Here is a 14811-nt window from a genome sequence, read left to right as displayed (position 1 = left end):
ACTTTAATGAGGGCGACTTGGCGGTTGACAGTTTTCAGTTACACCATTGGAACCTCATTTGCCAGTAAAAATATGATAATTGTTTTTTTACCCTTCTATCTGGCAACAAAACTGACACCAACCCATGTGAGACTAGGGTCTAAGGAAAGCTGTCTCGGGTGTGGACCAATCAACTTCAAGGACAGTGCACATTATCAGAGTTATGTTTTTTGTTTGCATTATGACTGCAGGTATTGTGGTCTATGCAAACATGACTCCTTGTAAAAAGGTGTCAGTTTTGTTGCCAGATAGAAGGGTAAAAAAACAATTATCAGTTTTCAGTTAATGACGCCACGATTCCACACGGTACCGATGACGTCATGGGAACGTATCGCTGAATGTCGTCACAGGCGGCCCTCGGCTGGTGACGTCACCTCATGCACCACGTGTTTGTTTCAGCGTGGTCGGTGGGTGGCGAGTGAGGCGAGTGTTGTTGACGGTGGTGACGATGATGATGGCGATGATGTTGGCCTCCTGAGCAATGGTTCGGCTCCGCCAGGGCCTCTGCCCGGGCCTCACAGCCGACGTGGTGGCTGTGCTGCGGGGAAACAACATCAGCACAGGTGGGCTGGGACAGGCGGCGTGCACTGTGAACGTGTCTCACGCGCGGTGTGGTGGTGGTTGTGGTGTGGTGGTGGTGGTGTGGTGGTGGTGTGGTGGTGGTGGTTGTAGTGTGTGTGGTGGTTGTGGTGGTGGTGGTTGTGGTGTGGTGGTGGTTGTGGTGTGGTGGTTGTGGTGGTGGTTGTGGTGTGTGTGGTGGTTGTGGTGGTGGTGGTGGTTGTGGTGTGGTGGTGGTGGTGGTTGTGGTGTGGTGGTGGTTGTGGTGTGGTGGTTGTGGTGTGATGGTTGTGGTGTGTGGTTGTGGTGTGGTGGTGGTGGTTGTGGTGTTGCCGTGGGAAGCGGTGGTGGAGCTATCAGCTCGCGGCGTTACGAACCCGGCTCCACCGGAGGTCGAATCTGGCTCACGGTCAAGAGCAGTGACGATTCGGATAATTATAATTATCATGGGCCTCCTCTAGGTCCACTCAGCCTCAACGGACTGCCTGGTGCGGTGTGTAAGCATCGCCACTAGGGAGACAAAGGCGGCCGGGCGTGTTGCTGGCCACCCAACCCCCTCGTGTGCCTTTCCGGCCTTCATAGGTGCTACTCGCTAACAGCACTTGCCCCTACGGTCTGTATCGGCTACACGGGGGATCTTTGTCTTTGCAGTTGCGGCGCTGGTGACCCAGGACAGCCAGAGTCTGGCTTGGACCACGGGGATCCCCTACAAGGTGCCTGCCGCCATCAGCTGCAGAGAGAGAAGTTGCCCAGTCCGTGAGCTCTCTCTGGTCTCCAGAGCGGGGCTCTCGGAGCCCTGGGGGCACGCGGAGCCCTGGGGGCACGCGGAGCCCTGGGGGCTCTCGGAGCCCTGGGGGCACGCGGAGCCCTGGGGGCACGCGGAGCCCTGGGGGCACGCGGAGCCCTGGGGGCACGCGGAGCCCTGGGGGCTCTCGGAGCCCTGGGGGCACGCGGAGCCCTGGGGGCTCTCGGAGCCCTGGGGGCACGCGGAGCCCTGGGGGCTCTCGGAGCCCTGGGGGCACGCGGAGCCCTGGGGGCACGCGGAGCCATGGGGGCTCTCGGAGCCCTGGGGGCACGCGGAGCCCTGGGGGCTCTCGGAGCCCTGGGGGCACGCGGAGCCCTGGGGGCTCTCGGAGCCCTGGGGGCACGCGGAGCCCTGGGGGCACGCGGAGCCATGGGGGCTCTCGGAGCCCTGGGGGCACGCGGAGCCCTGGGGGCTCTCGGAGCCCTGGGGGCACGCGGAGCGCTGCGGGCAACCGCGTGTCAATGTCCCAGGGTGGACGGGAGGTGACTTGCAAATGTGTGAAATGTTATCATACACGAGAGTCATTGGTGAGTGGCCAGGTATGAATCTACCAATATAAAACAACAAACCATCGTGGTAACCTGCAACGACCTTTGTAAACTCGGCGGTTGTCAGCAACGAGGCGGTGACCGACAAGAACCAGCGGGCGGGGACATGACGTCACGCGCGCAGAGCGCCCGCGGGATTTTGACTTTAAATTCGCTGTCAGTCACTCAGCTCGTTGGGATACCTCACAAAACGGACAGTTGGTTAAGATATTAATGTTCATTATTCATACGTTTATTTCTCAGAACCATACTCGGTTGAAACAAAATTCAACAAGGGGTATAGGAGTTAGTCAAATAAAGGTGCCGGGTGGCTCGGAGGTCAGACGGAGCGAGCACCGCTGAGGTGTCCTGGGGTTGAACCCAGGCGCAGTAGTGGACCTGATGCTGTCGGCCCAGAGACCAAGGACTGCACAACAATTCGTCGCGTTACACTCGGTCCTTTAATACCAGCACTGCGGATGTTGATCCCAGCACTGAAAATGTCATTTCAGGCACTCGAATTCGAGTAATGGTTTGACTGCCCATGCGACGAGCATGGCTCTCAGTGGCAGAGTGAGTGACAGAAGGTGCTGGCCTCTGCTGTGTGGACCGGAGGTCACTTGAAGGGATATCAGAAGTAGTTCTGTGATATCCGCTTACATGGGCCATGCTGTACCTTGCTGAATGAGAGATGTGAATGGATTCTTCATAATTTGACACCAGTAGCACAATTCGGGAACATTTTTGCAAGATAAAAAAAAACAAATGTACAAAGTTGGAAATGTTGAATGTGTTCCAAATGTTAAGAGTAAAGCATTGTAACATGGTCAAGGTGAGGGCCCATGCATGCGTGCGCACATCGTGTGTGTGTGTGCGTGCATGTTTGCGATTGTGGGTGCGTATCAGTGCTTGTGCGTGCATGTGTAGCGGTTAGCGTGCTGCAAAACAAACGCAGCGACTCGAGTTCGATTCCCGCTCACCGCCAACACCAGTGACGATGATCTGAACTGGTCCTGGGCCTCCTCTAGGTCGACTTAGCCTCAAATGAGTACCTCGTGGAATGTAAGAACATCGCCACTGGGGAGACAAAGGCGGTCAGACGTGGTGCTGGCACTCACCACCTGGTATACCGTGCTGGCCTTGAAAGTTGCTCACTAACAGCACTTGCCCAAAAAGTCTGTTTCGGCTATACGGGGGATCTTTGTGCGTGCGTGCGTGCGAGTGTGTACGCATGGGGAGCGGTAGCGCACTTTGCTATAAACCCAGCGACCCGAATTCGATTCCCGCTCACAGCAAATATCTGACCTTGTCTTGGGCCTCGCCTAGGTCGACTCGGCCTTAAATGAATAGCTGGTTATTTGTGAAAAAACATCGGCATTGGAAGAGACAAAGACGGCCAGGCGTGGTGCTGGCGACCCACCCCTCCACGTGGCGTGCCGGCCTTCACACCCGCCGCTAGCTTACGTCATTTGCCCCAGCAGTCCGTTGAAGGCTATGCACGGGGGGGGGGACCTTCGCCCCTGTTGCGTGTGCTGCAGACTCTGCGTGCCGTGCGCCGCGTGCTGCTGGCACAGTTCGCCGCGTTCCCGAGCAGCGCGGCGGACGCCTACGAGGAGCTGCTGTCGTGCACGGCCATCCTGCCCACGGGCTGCTCGCGGTCAGCGCTGCACCGCGGCCGGCACGCTCCGGAGCTGTCCGCAACACTGTCCTGCGAGAATAATTTAGGCTCTCATCATCACGATCGACATCACGGTCTATGGCAGGGGTCGGGAACCTTTTTGACTGGGAGAGCCATAAAAGCCAAATATTTCTAAATATATTTCATTGAGAGCCATATAGTATTTTTAACGTATAATAAATTAAATATGTCTTACTTTTAATGCGACTTCTGGTGCTGCATGGTTTTGCTGATGGCCTTGTAGTCTGGTTCATACGTGGTGAGGTTGAGCTTCATGCAGGCGTGACCCGTGAAATGTATCTTCAAAACTAATTTCTGTTTACTTTAAAATGACACAGTATTATTAAGTAATATCACAAGTATTTTAAAATCAGTTCCAAACTGATTTTTTATTTTATTTTATTATTTTTTCAACTCAAAATTGTCTGGGAGCCATATGCCGTCACTGGAAGAGCCATATATGGCTCGCGAGCCATAAGTTCCCGACTGCTGGTCTATGGGGCAAACAGCCCGTAGGTGTCTACTGCACACGTCGTCATTTGTTTCCACTTTCCTCTGTCTTGTGCCAATATGCTCAAGTAGTGCCACATCTTTCTGGCACCAATATCTGACGTGGCCATGAAGCCATTCTCAGTTGGGTTATTCCTCTCTTTCCGGTTCCTTCCATTTTTCTGAACAACACACTTTTAATGTTCCTGTTAGTGTCCATACTACATGTGTCCAAATAGTACCAGTTTCCTCTGCACCGCCGGCATCAGGTCTTCCTCTACGTGCAAACTTCTTGCATTACGCTGCCCAGATGGTTGTATTTCGGTATGCCGCGACCATTATAGGATTATTATCAAGAGGCGTACCTCGTATTCTAGTGGTAGTGCCTTGTGCCGATAATTCCTACTGCCAAGTCAGCCTCGCAGCAGTTTCCAGATAATTTCTGAGTGAGGAATTAAAAGTCCCTGCTCGGGGTTCCCACGTAGCAGGGATCTCATGCCAGGGGTGGCACACACACACATGGCACGGACACGGTGACGTGGGTGACACACGAATGACGTGGGTGACACACGAATGACGTGGGTGACACACGGCACGGGGGCGAGGTGCGACAGGTGACACAGCGTACGGGGGTGTGATGCAGCAGGGAGTGTGGGCTATACTGTGCTGTGACCCCCACCCCCCCCCGTGTGTCTGGTCTCAGGTTGGACTCCCTGCTTGACTCTGGGCTCTACACGGGAGAGCTCACTGAGCTGGCAGGAGGACCGGCCACGGGAAAGACACAGGTCTTGTCACGGCACATCCTGTCACGGCACATCCTGCCATGGCACATCCTGCCATGGCACATCCTGCCACGGCACAGCCGGCCACGGCACACATGGCCACGGCACAACCTGCCATGGCACAGCCTGCCATGGCACAGCCTGCCATGGCACAGCCTGCCACGGCCTCTATCCTGTCACGGCACATCCTGCCACGGCACACATGGCCACGGCACATCCTGCCATGGCACAGCCTGCCACGGCCTCTAACCTGTCATGGCACATTCTGCCACGGCACACATGGCCACGGCACACATGGCCACGGCACATCCTGCCACGGCACACATGGCCACGGCACACATGGCCACGGCACACCTTGTTACACTCAATGCTGCCACACCACAGCCTGCGATGGCACATTCTGCCACACCACAGCTTGCCACGGCACATCCTGCCACACCACTCGTAGCCACACCACTCGTAGCCACACTGCTCTCTGACAACACCACATACTGCCACACCACTTTCGGCCACATCACAATCTGCAACACCACAGCCGGCCACATTGAAGGGCAAGTGTGAACCATGTCTCTCTGTCTCCCCTCGTGTCTCCCCGTACCTCCCTGTACTTTCCTATGTCCCTCCGTGTCTCCCCGTGTTTCTATTTGTCTTTTCCTGCGTCGCCCCTTGTATCTCCCCATGTATCTCCCCGTGCGTGTTTCTCCATGCGTCTTCTCTCCGTGCGTCTCCCCACGGCATGTAGGTGTGCCTGAGCGTGGCGGTCACCGTGGCCTGCGACTTGGGCCAAGCCGTGATGCTGGTGATGGCCGGGGGGGCGGCCGGGTGCCTCGCCTCCCGTCTGCTCGCCATGGTGCAGGGGAAGACGCCGGACTCCGGGGCGAGCCAGGTGTGCCGGGCGGCACGACACGGCACAGTCAGTCTCGGGACAGCACACCAAGAAACGCCATGTCGTGGCAAAACATGCCATGGCATGACACGGACTGGCACCGCATGGGCACACCACAACATAGCACGGCACAACAAAAACATAATTGGCAGGGCAGAGTCTGGTGCAGCATTCCACATCACGGGACAGCGCAGAGTCCCGGCGACGCATTGGCACGGTCGGGCGTGGCTCGCATCTTAACATTTTGGAGGGGGGGTTCGCGGATCGCACCGAGATTACGCTACTCTCTCAGCGTGCCGCTGAGTTGTTGTCGTAAGAGTGATTGTCGCCGACGTGTGCAGGTGGCGGCTCTGCAGCGCGTGCAGGTGGCGCGTGTGTTCGACGCATTCGCTCTCCTGGATCTGCTGCAGGACCTGCGGGCCCGGCTGGGAACACAGGCACGCGCGCACGCACGCACTCACGAGCGCACGCAAATACAGCCGCCCTTCACCACGACGCTGTGGTGACATCGCCACGGTGCTTGTGCCAGGCTAGGTGCATTTGGAGGCCACGTGAAATGTCGAAGGCTCGCTGCTAGCAGGAGGTCATGGGACAGACCCAGGTGCCATGGTTTGACTCGTTTAGATTGCTAGCAGATGCACCACCTGTACCCCCTACTGTGCCTTGCTGAGTTTTATTCGCCCGGCGCTCTGCTTGTTGTGCACATGGCTCCTCCTCCGCCGTCCGTTGTTGTTGTTGTTGTATGACGCCTCTTAGAGATTGGGATGGCAAGTAATCCACAATCACGGGAGTTGGTTACACCACAAAAACAAGGTTACAGTAAAAACACACAAAAAAACCAATGTGTTAGGTTGGGAATGACATGGTCGTCCATCACCAAATATAAGGCTACTAGAACACGTCACATACAATAATACTGCATATTTGATAGCAAAAATATACATCATTTTAAAAATAGTATATGCTACGAAGAATGGCCAGAGCCCAAAACTTTGTTAGTATATGTTTTTTTATTCTTTTAAGGCTGCAAGTGGTGTCACTGACAAACGCGTTGAGTAGGCCCGTCCTGCCTTGCGGAGCCTGTGCCTCGCTCAGTGCAGCCGAATGACCGGGCGGCTCCGTGCACCGTGCCGCGGCAGGTGCCGGTGACGCCTGCCTCGGGGGGCGCAGACTCCTCTGTTCTGCGCCTGCTGGTGATCGACTCCGTGGCGGACGTGATTACGCCGGTGCTGACTACGGAGCGCCACGACGGTAAGGACGCACGTGGCTGCCAGTTATGTTTTGCAGATAAATCACTTCTTGGGACGCTTTAGACAAATGACAAAAACATTTTAAACTGTTCTATTCTCTCGGCACCGCGACCGCACACAGCTACTCCCGCTACACCACACCACAGCACCGTATCACTACGCCACACCATTATACCACACCATTACACCACACCGCTACACCATTTATAAATGTAGAGGGAATTATCGAAGATAAATCCACGCGATCACGGGGAGAACGTGCAAACTCAGACTATATAAGCATTAGGGTCGGGATCAAACTCACGACCTCCTGTATACCAGACCAGGTAGTTAACATCTCATCACCATGGAGACCATAAACGAGCCCCGGGGCAGCTTCACACCAACCCATGCCTGCTGCTTGTGCCTCTGTCCGTGAGACTGCTTCTTCATTTGTCCAGTTGCTCCAGCTGTCTGTGTTTACATAACTTTGCCCATCTGTCTCTCCTTGTCCATTTGTTCTAAATCTGTCTTTGCTCGTCTCTCTGTCCATCCGTGTTTCCTCCGTCGTCCGTCCCCGTCTGTCTGCTCGTGCCTGCCGACGCGTGGTGCCGCGTCCTAACGGTTGAGTTGCACAACGGGCAGCGGTTTCTCTCACCTGGGTACGATTCCCGACCACGGCACATACCACTGTCGTCACAGCGGCACGTGGCGTTTGAACCTTGCCTGGTTCACTCCTCGGTCATCTCGGGCCCAATGTGATTCCTTCTACCCTTGACCCTGTGGCTCTGCTGCTCTCCCGCCCTAACGCCACCCCCAGGACTGGCGTTGCTGATGCACATCGGCCGTGAGCTGAAGTCGATCGCTAAGGAGCACGCGTTGGCAGTGCTGGTAATGGTCTCACCGCAGTGGCAGGAAGTGCATTCATTCATTCGTTTATTCGAGAATGGACGACTGGTTCAATACGGGCCATCGTGCCGAATGACGCGCGGCAACGCGACGTGAAGACGCGCGTCGGATGAGCCGCGCGGCACAACCACGACGGGCCCCGGGGCGGCGCAACCTCCCCTCTCCTTCCCCACGCCGTCCATCCCCACGCAGGTGACGAACTGGGTTTGGCGCGAGGACGGAAGACGTCCCATGCCGAGCCTGGGCCGGGCCTGGAGCTTCCTGCCCAACGTGCGGGTGCTGCTCGAGAGGGAGGGCGAGCGCCAAGGAGGCGGCGCGAGGGCAGGAGGGGGGGGCGGCCGTGAGGGGGGCGGCGGCACGCTCGTCTGCCGCGCTACGCTGCTCAAGTCTTCGCGGCAGGTGGGCAAACGAGCGGGGCCTGGCGTCTGGCTCGATGTCTTTGCCAGAACGCTGTCAGGGCTGGGCTTGCATGTACGTGCGTGTATGTTGAACTTTGGTGTTGAAACATTTTAACACACCTGTCTTCTTGCCAGGAACGGTAAAGCCTATAAAAGAAAATGTCATTATCTTGACACTGGTCCCATAGATGAATAGCGTCCCATACATATGTTGAGAGTCACGCGGGGCCACGGATGACGTCACGGATTACGCAAGGGGCTTTCGGAAAGCACTTTCGGGAACGTGGGCAGGGCCGAGCTGGGGGGAGGAGCCACCCAAAGGGTTCTTCAGGGGGACCCCGTGACGGGGGCGTCGTGGGGAGACGGGGTAAGGACCGGCTGGAAGAGGGTCTCTCTCCTCGTCGGGGAGCGGTGTCCGGGTGGAGTCGGGGTGAAGGAGCGAGATAGTGTGCACCTCCACTGGTGGAGGATGCCGAGTGTGAGAGTGTTTTAATAGGCGGCAACAGCCCTTATAGTATTCCTCGTCTCCACGTGGTTGTACTGCACAACACTTACATACAACTCTGTAGAACAGGGGGAGATCACACCAACTCCACTCACACTCTGTCACGCACACACTACACAATGGGGAGAACATACAAACTCCAACACAGAAAGGCACGAAGACGGACATCGAACCTTGGGCCTGCTTGTGAGGCGCAAGTGTCACCATTGCAGCACTCTGCTGGAGCAGCATTCCGGACTGTTTGAGGCTGAAATTAATCGCTAATACACACGAGTGTTTCGGCAAACGTATACAAGTGAGATTCATGCATAATGTCATCATTCAACGGGAACAATCTGTGTTCCTATGGCGGGAGCGAGTATACAAAGTGGTGCTCGCTTTAACGACCCTGGAGGGATGATGGGCTGAGTCAATCCCCCCCCCAACCAGCATTTGGACTGCCAACGCCCGATCGCCAAGCCGTCCCCTCTCCCAAAGATGTCACGAAGCTCCTTGTTGGTGGGTGTCGAGCGGAAGCCCGACCCTGGCTCGCCTGCTACAGCACAGTGTGGACTCCACCTGTTGCGTCTAGAAGGGATAGAGGGTTTCCCCCTCGCACGCGTGGGGTTTCCCCAGGTGCTTTGGTTTCTTCCCACATGTCGTGCACGCCGGTTGATTGGCTGGTAACACCTTCATATATAGAGGACCGCAGAGCTTGGCGGGGGAATTTGGTGCCGGCTCGTCTGCGGTTCCTCCTCCCGTCTCTCTTGGAGAGGAGTATTATTATTGTTGTTGCTGCTATTCCATTACTTCGCTTGAATAACTCCTTAAAGATGAAACGTTCCATTTGGCAAGGGTGCGTGTATGCACACGAGACGTCCCATCTGCCCTGTTTGTCCCAGGAGTCCCAGGTCTTGGTGCGGTCTGAGGCCGTTGTTGTGCTGCCTTGCCCCAAGCGCGGCAGGGATGTGTGTATTTGTGTGTCTATGCATTATATATATATTTTAGTGACTAGTTTTCGCTATCTTGCACTCGTATCATGATTTGTATTGTTGATGTAATTCAGTGACCCACCCCCAGTGGACATCGGTGGAAAAGTAGCTTCATAGCTCATTGGTTTCCTCTCCGATAAATACGCATTTTGAAGTGTAACATTTGCATATCATTTGCATAAAGGAAAATAAGTGATTTTTACGCACGCGATTCATTCTGTGTCATGAGCATAAACATTTATTATCAGAGGGATCTATTTGCCCTTACTTATCGGGTATTCAACGCAATGCAGCTTACATTAGAGCAGTACAATATCCGATTTCTAATTGCGAGACTTATTATAATAACTAACAGACACTGAATATTGAAACGAACCGTTTCATTGTGAATCCTTCCCTCACCCCCTCTGCTTGTCTGCTCAACCGCAGGCCACAGGCCAGTCCGTGAGCATCTCCGTGGGAGCCCTCGGAGTACTGGATTCGTGACGTCTTCAAAAACCTAAATCCTCTGCCGCCTCTTAGCGCGGCGCACGTGCGCGGGATCGCAATACAACTACATCTCAAGATTCCACTAATTATATCTGGTGATGTGACGGCTGCTGCTGCTGCGTTGGCAGCGGTGCACAAGCAACAAAATACAACTCCCAACACATTGGTCAATAACAACACTGTGTGGCCTTAACAGAAAACTATAATAGGTGACCTTTCAGGCAATGGGCCTTCTTCAGAGCGGTGGTGGAGCGGTGGTGGATCGCTGGTGGAGCGCTGGTGGAGCGTTTACCATGCTGCTCTACGAACGCGGCGACCCGAGATTCCCACTCAAGTACCAACACCGGTGACGATTATCTGAACCGATCCTGGGCCTTCCCTAGATCGACTCGGCCTCAACTGTGTAACCTGGTGCAGCGTGTAAACATCACCACTGGGGAAACAAAGGCGGCCTGGCGTGGTGTTGACCACCCTCCCCCTCGTGCATCTTCATAGGCGCTCGCTAACAGCACTTGCCCCAAGTCTATTAAGGCTATACGGGGGATCTTTGTCTTGGTGGTGGTAGTGCTGAAGTAGTAACTAATTGACACGTTTTGATTGCGTGACAAACCTTACTAATTGGCCGTGTCAGGTGGTGGTGGGTTAACGACATTTATGCGACCTGCCGTAAAAACCTTTATTGTGGTGGGGGTGGTGATGGTCAAAGGCCAAAACGGGACCTGTGCAGGCTCCCAAGGCTGCCACCCCAACGACCTCATCGCTGACGAGGTGCGGCGATGCCTGGGGCGGACAGGGAATTTGTTTTGTGGTAAAATACGACCGGGAACATCGGCGCAGGGAGCCCACGAGCGCCACAGGCGAGCGCCACAGGGGAGCGCGCACGAAGAGAAGGGACGTTTGAAAAGTCGTGAACGTTTGGGAGTCGCATTCCAGACTTGCAAATCCAGATGGTTGCCGGTGTGTCGGGGGGAGTACCCACACTTTGCCCCACGACAAATTTGGACCCCGACGCCGGCATGCGACGGGCCCACTCTTTTGCGAATGATGTTGCCAGATCTTTAACGTTCTATGCAATTGAAACGGACAGCAAGTGGCAGTGTCATGGTTATTATAGCCGCTTGCTTCTAACAGGAAAGCACCGTCTCGTGTTTAAAGCAGTTTGTGCTGTGTGGTAGCATAGCCACAGATGTTCACATATCTGGATTTTTCAGCCTGTATATAAAGCCGTCCAAACCTCGGTCTCCTGCGAGTCGGATATATGCGAGTTGCACTTGACCACCAAGGGGGGACTATTTGATGATTTCACACGGACTAGGGCCGGACGTAAGCTCCACTGCACGAGTGGCTGAAGCAGCGCTGCGGTTTGTAAATGCAACGTGATTACAAGGGAGGTTTGGGGACTCTAGAAAAGGTTGAATATAGCGCACTTTTAAAGCTCGGAATTCTCTATTTAAGTTGTTTCGGCGCGTGTCGCCACTGGTGACGTGTGTCACGCAGCGCCCATCTCCGTTATACGTTCCATGCCCCAGAAACCTTGGTGGGGAAATTCCACATTCCTCTGGCAGGAACCATGAACTTCACTCATCGACTCCTCGAAGTGTGTTGCCTGTATTCCAGACTGGCTGGCTGGCTGCTGCTGTTGGTGTTGCCAGTTCTTGATGACGATTGGCTCGGCTGTCTGTGCATGGGGAACAAGCGACGCTAGCGGTCATCAGCACACTCGGTGATTTATTGAGAGAAGACGTTTTTTTAAAGCTTTAAGTTGATTGTTGTTTAAGCATGTGAGAACTTAAGCGACCAGGATAAAGTCTGTCAGTAGGGAGCAACGACTCCCAAATTAGTCACTTCTGGCCTCAGTTTTCGAAATTGGCAAATTGAGATCATGCCCTGGTTTCGTGAGTCCTCTCCTGGATACACAAACGTGACCGGACTTGTGGTATCCGAGTTCTGGGAAGCAACCGGACACATCTGTGGTGATGAACTTTGGGGGCAGGCAGGGCCGTCCATCGGGAGGGGTGCGGGGAAAATCACGCCGTGTGAGCCCCCCCCCCCCCGACGCCTTCAAAGTAAACTTGGTCTCGAGTTCTCGAGTTCTCACTCTGGTTACACAATCAACTTGCAGAACATGCCGACAATCGTTCATTCTGACGCACTTGCACAGTGACACCCCCGTTATGAGATGACCGTGCGGATGTTCGTGCAGGCTGAGTGCAAAATGTGAAGGCCGTGGCCCAGGACAATGAACGTTTAACCAAAACCCAACTGAATTCGTCTATGAAAGAGACATTGATTGGTGACGCTGCTGCGTTAGCAGTGGTGCAAAAATACAAAAAAACCTCAACACGTTCGTCAATAACACCATGGCCTGGCAATGAAAAAGTCTAATGGGCGACATTTTGGGCAATGGCCCCTCTTCCTGGCTGTGCTTCATTGCTTCATTTGACTCGATGGCGTTTGTCGTTGTGGTGGCCCAGGTCGTCACGCTTGCAAACGAGACTCCTCCATCCTAGTCTCTCGAGTTATTCTAGTTAAAGACAATAAACTTGAACTTTTGACTTTGTAGTATCCCACTGGTTTGAGATTGGAGGGTGACGATTGGGGATGTGTTGTTGCTTTCCTGCAAACATGGACAACTTGAAGATCGTTGGGACCGTGATGAACATCAGTTGCGTGAAATTTGCGATTGGATCTCTTCGGCATTGGGAGAAAACTGGTAAATAAATACGGTGGGGTTCACGGAGTTTGCGATCACGTTTTGGTTTTCAGCGACCGTGGCTTTGGAGGTGTTTGGGAAGATGAAGATTTGGGCTCCACTCGCGCCTGGTCCACGCTTAAGTGAGCAGTTGCAAGCAACTCGGTTGGACAAGTGCAGGGGAGAATCCTCGGGGTGTTTTGATGCAACGAGACGGAATGATCGTGGACCTCGCCTGACACAGCTGGATTATGTTGATGACTGATTCGACTGGGCCTGAACCTTGTTCTGCATGTGAACCAGCATCTCCTGCATGCGGGCGAGCTGTGGACACACGCGCACACAATGAGCCATTGTATAGCCCGAGACTGTGGGGAGCAAGTTCTGTTAGCAAGCACCTATTAAGGCCGGCACGGGCATCGTGGTGGTCAGAACCTCGCCCGGCCAGCGACACCCGTCGCTTATAGATGTTGCATTTGCAGCTATTGGTCGCAGTCTGCACACATGTCTAGACAGTATGTATATGCTGCGTGTGTAAATATATGGATGCAGATTTAATTTAAACGCAAAACTTTCTCCAAATGATGAAGAAAAAACATCGCAATGCGAGGAGAACGCGTGCGGGCCGGAGACCACCAACACAAGACGCACGCACCGGGGTTGGTGCTGGTCTCGACAAGGCCGAGAGCGTTGTGCATGCATCGTGGCATGGGGGGTGGGGGTCACGTGTGCATGCATCGTGGCATGGGGGGTGGGGGTCATATGACATCCGTGCAACGGGGCACGCTTGCAGCCGTGTGCGCGTCGCTGCCATTGGCGAGCAGCCACCGCTGCACGTGGTGTTATTTAAATACGCGGCTCGCAAATTAAAAGGGGGGGGGCCTTCAGCAGGGGGGGGGGCATCTTAGCCCCCCTGCATCTCCCCCCCCCCTCACTGGGGCGGCCATCGCGCGGCTCCTCCCTGTGCCTCTCTCACCTCCTGCTCCTTGGCGCGGATGAGCGCGTCCGCCCGGCCCGCTAGGCCCGACACGATGGGCGTGGGGAAGTCCACGACGCTCTCGCGGGACAGCTTGCTGCCTCGGGGGGGGGGGTGAGAGGGCGGGGGCGGACATGATAGGCATGGGTACGAACCCGGTGACCCGAGTTCAACTCCCGCTCACGGCCAACACCAGCTACGATTCGGCTTCAAATGAGCACCTGGTGCGGTCTGTGAACATCGCCACTAGGAAGACAAAAGCGGCCGGGCGTGGTGCTGACGACCCACCCCCAATGTGGCCGTGCCGGCCGTCGTCGGTGCTCACTAAGCACTTGCCTCAAAAGTCTATTGAGGCTGTAAGGGGAATCTTTGTCTATATGCATCTACGTGTACCGGCGCGTACGCGTACCCACCTCTGTGTGCGTGTAGGTACCTGCGTGTGCGTGTAGGTACCTGCGTATGCGCGCGTGTACCGGTTGTGCGTACCTGTGCGTGCCCGCACATGCGCGTGTGTGCCTGAGCACGTGCGTGCGCGTGTGTGCCCGAGCACGTACCTGCGCGTGCGCGTGTGTACCAGATCGCGTACCTGCGCGTGCGCGTGTGTACCAGAGCGCGTACCTGCGCGTGTGTACTAGAGCGCGTGCGCGTGGCGTGTGCCCGAGCGCGTACCTGCGCGTGCGCGTGGCCACACGCGTCATGTGCTGGATGCAGCGCGCGCGGTGCTCCTCGTAGTGCAGGTCGCGCGTCACGTCCTTCAGGTCCTGCATGTGCGTGCGGATCAGCATCGTGCGCAGCTTCGCCAGGTCGCAGTGCTCGCTGCTGTCCACTGCTCCGCAAGGGGACACGGCGGGGGGGGGGGCACAGAGAGGGGAAACACG

The 14811-nt window shown here is 55.4% G+C and overlaps 2 protein-coding genes across 3 annotated transcripts in view; one reads left to right on the top strand and one right to left on the bottom strand.

The window, feature by feature from the left end:
• The first annotated feature begins 362 nt into the window (after positions 1–362).
• RAD51D (RAD51 paralog D) lies at positions 363–12820 on the top strand. The gene is made up of 10 exons (XM_078623537.1): positions 363–602; positions 1249–1310; positions 3468–3586; positions 4800–4881; positions 5621–5764; positions 6106–6201; positions 6904–7015; positions 7814–7884; positions 8095–8301; positions 10206–12820. Exons 1-10 carry the CDS (start codon positions 521–523, stop codon positions 10260–10262), a joined length of 1032 nt encoding a protein of 343 aa, XP_078479663.1. The 5' UTR covers positions 363–520; the 3' UTR covers positions 10263–12820.
• Positions 9992–14811, bottom strand: part of LOC144740814 (septin-5-like) — an 18825-nt gene continuing 14005 nt past the window's right edge. For both annotated transcript variants that reach the window (XM_078623535.1, XM_078623536.1), the window contains exons 9-11: positions 14603–14759; positions 13934–14030; positions 9992–13281 (exon numbers count right to left, since the gene is read on the bottom strand). In XM_078623535.1, the coding sequence (XP_078479661.1) occupies positions 13207–13281; positions 13934–14030; positions 14603–14759 (329 nt within the window). In that variant the 3' untranslated portion in view covers positions 9992–13206. The remainder of the gene's footprint in view (positions 13282–13933; positions 14031–14602; positions 14760–14811) is intronic.

This window comes from Lampetra planeri, unplaced genomic scaffold (genome assembly GCF_965212315.1).
Source record: "Lampetra planeri unplaced genomic scaffold, kcLamPlan1.2.h2 scaffold_306, whole genome shotgun sequence".
Classification (NCBI taxonomy): domain Eukaryota; kingdom Metazoa; phylum Chordata; class Hyperoartia; order Petromyzontiformes; family Petromyzontidae; genus Lampetra; species Lampetra planeri.
This window is presented reverse-complemented; position numbering and strand designations above follow the sequence as displayed.

What these genes read in the sequence shown, in the direction of transcription:
- RAD51D (XM_078623537.1), top strand. Translation starts at nt 521, where the DNA reads ATGGTTCGGCTCCGCCAGGGCCTCTGCCCGGGCCTCACAGCCGACGTG. An exon ending in CTGCCCACGGGCTGCTCGCG is followed by an intron (nt 3,587 to 4,799) that starts GTCAGCGCTGCA and finishes GTCTGGTCTCAG; the next exon opens with GTTGGACTCCCTGCTTGACT. An exon ending in GACTACGGAGCGCCACGACG is followed by an intron (nt 7,016 to 7,813) that starts GTAAGGACGCAC and finishes CGCCACCCCCAG; the next exon opens with GACTGGCGTTGCTGATGCAC.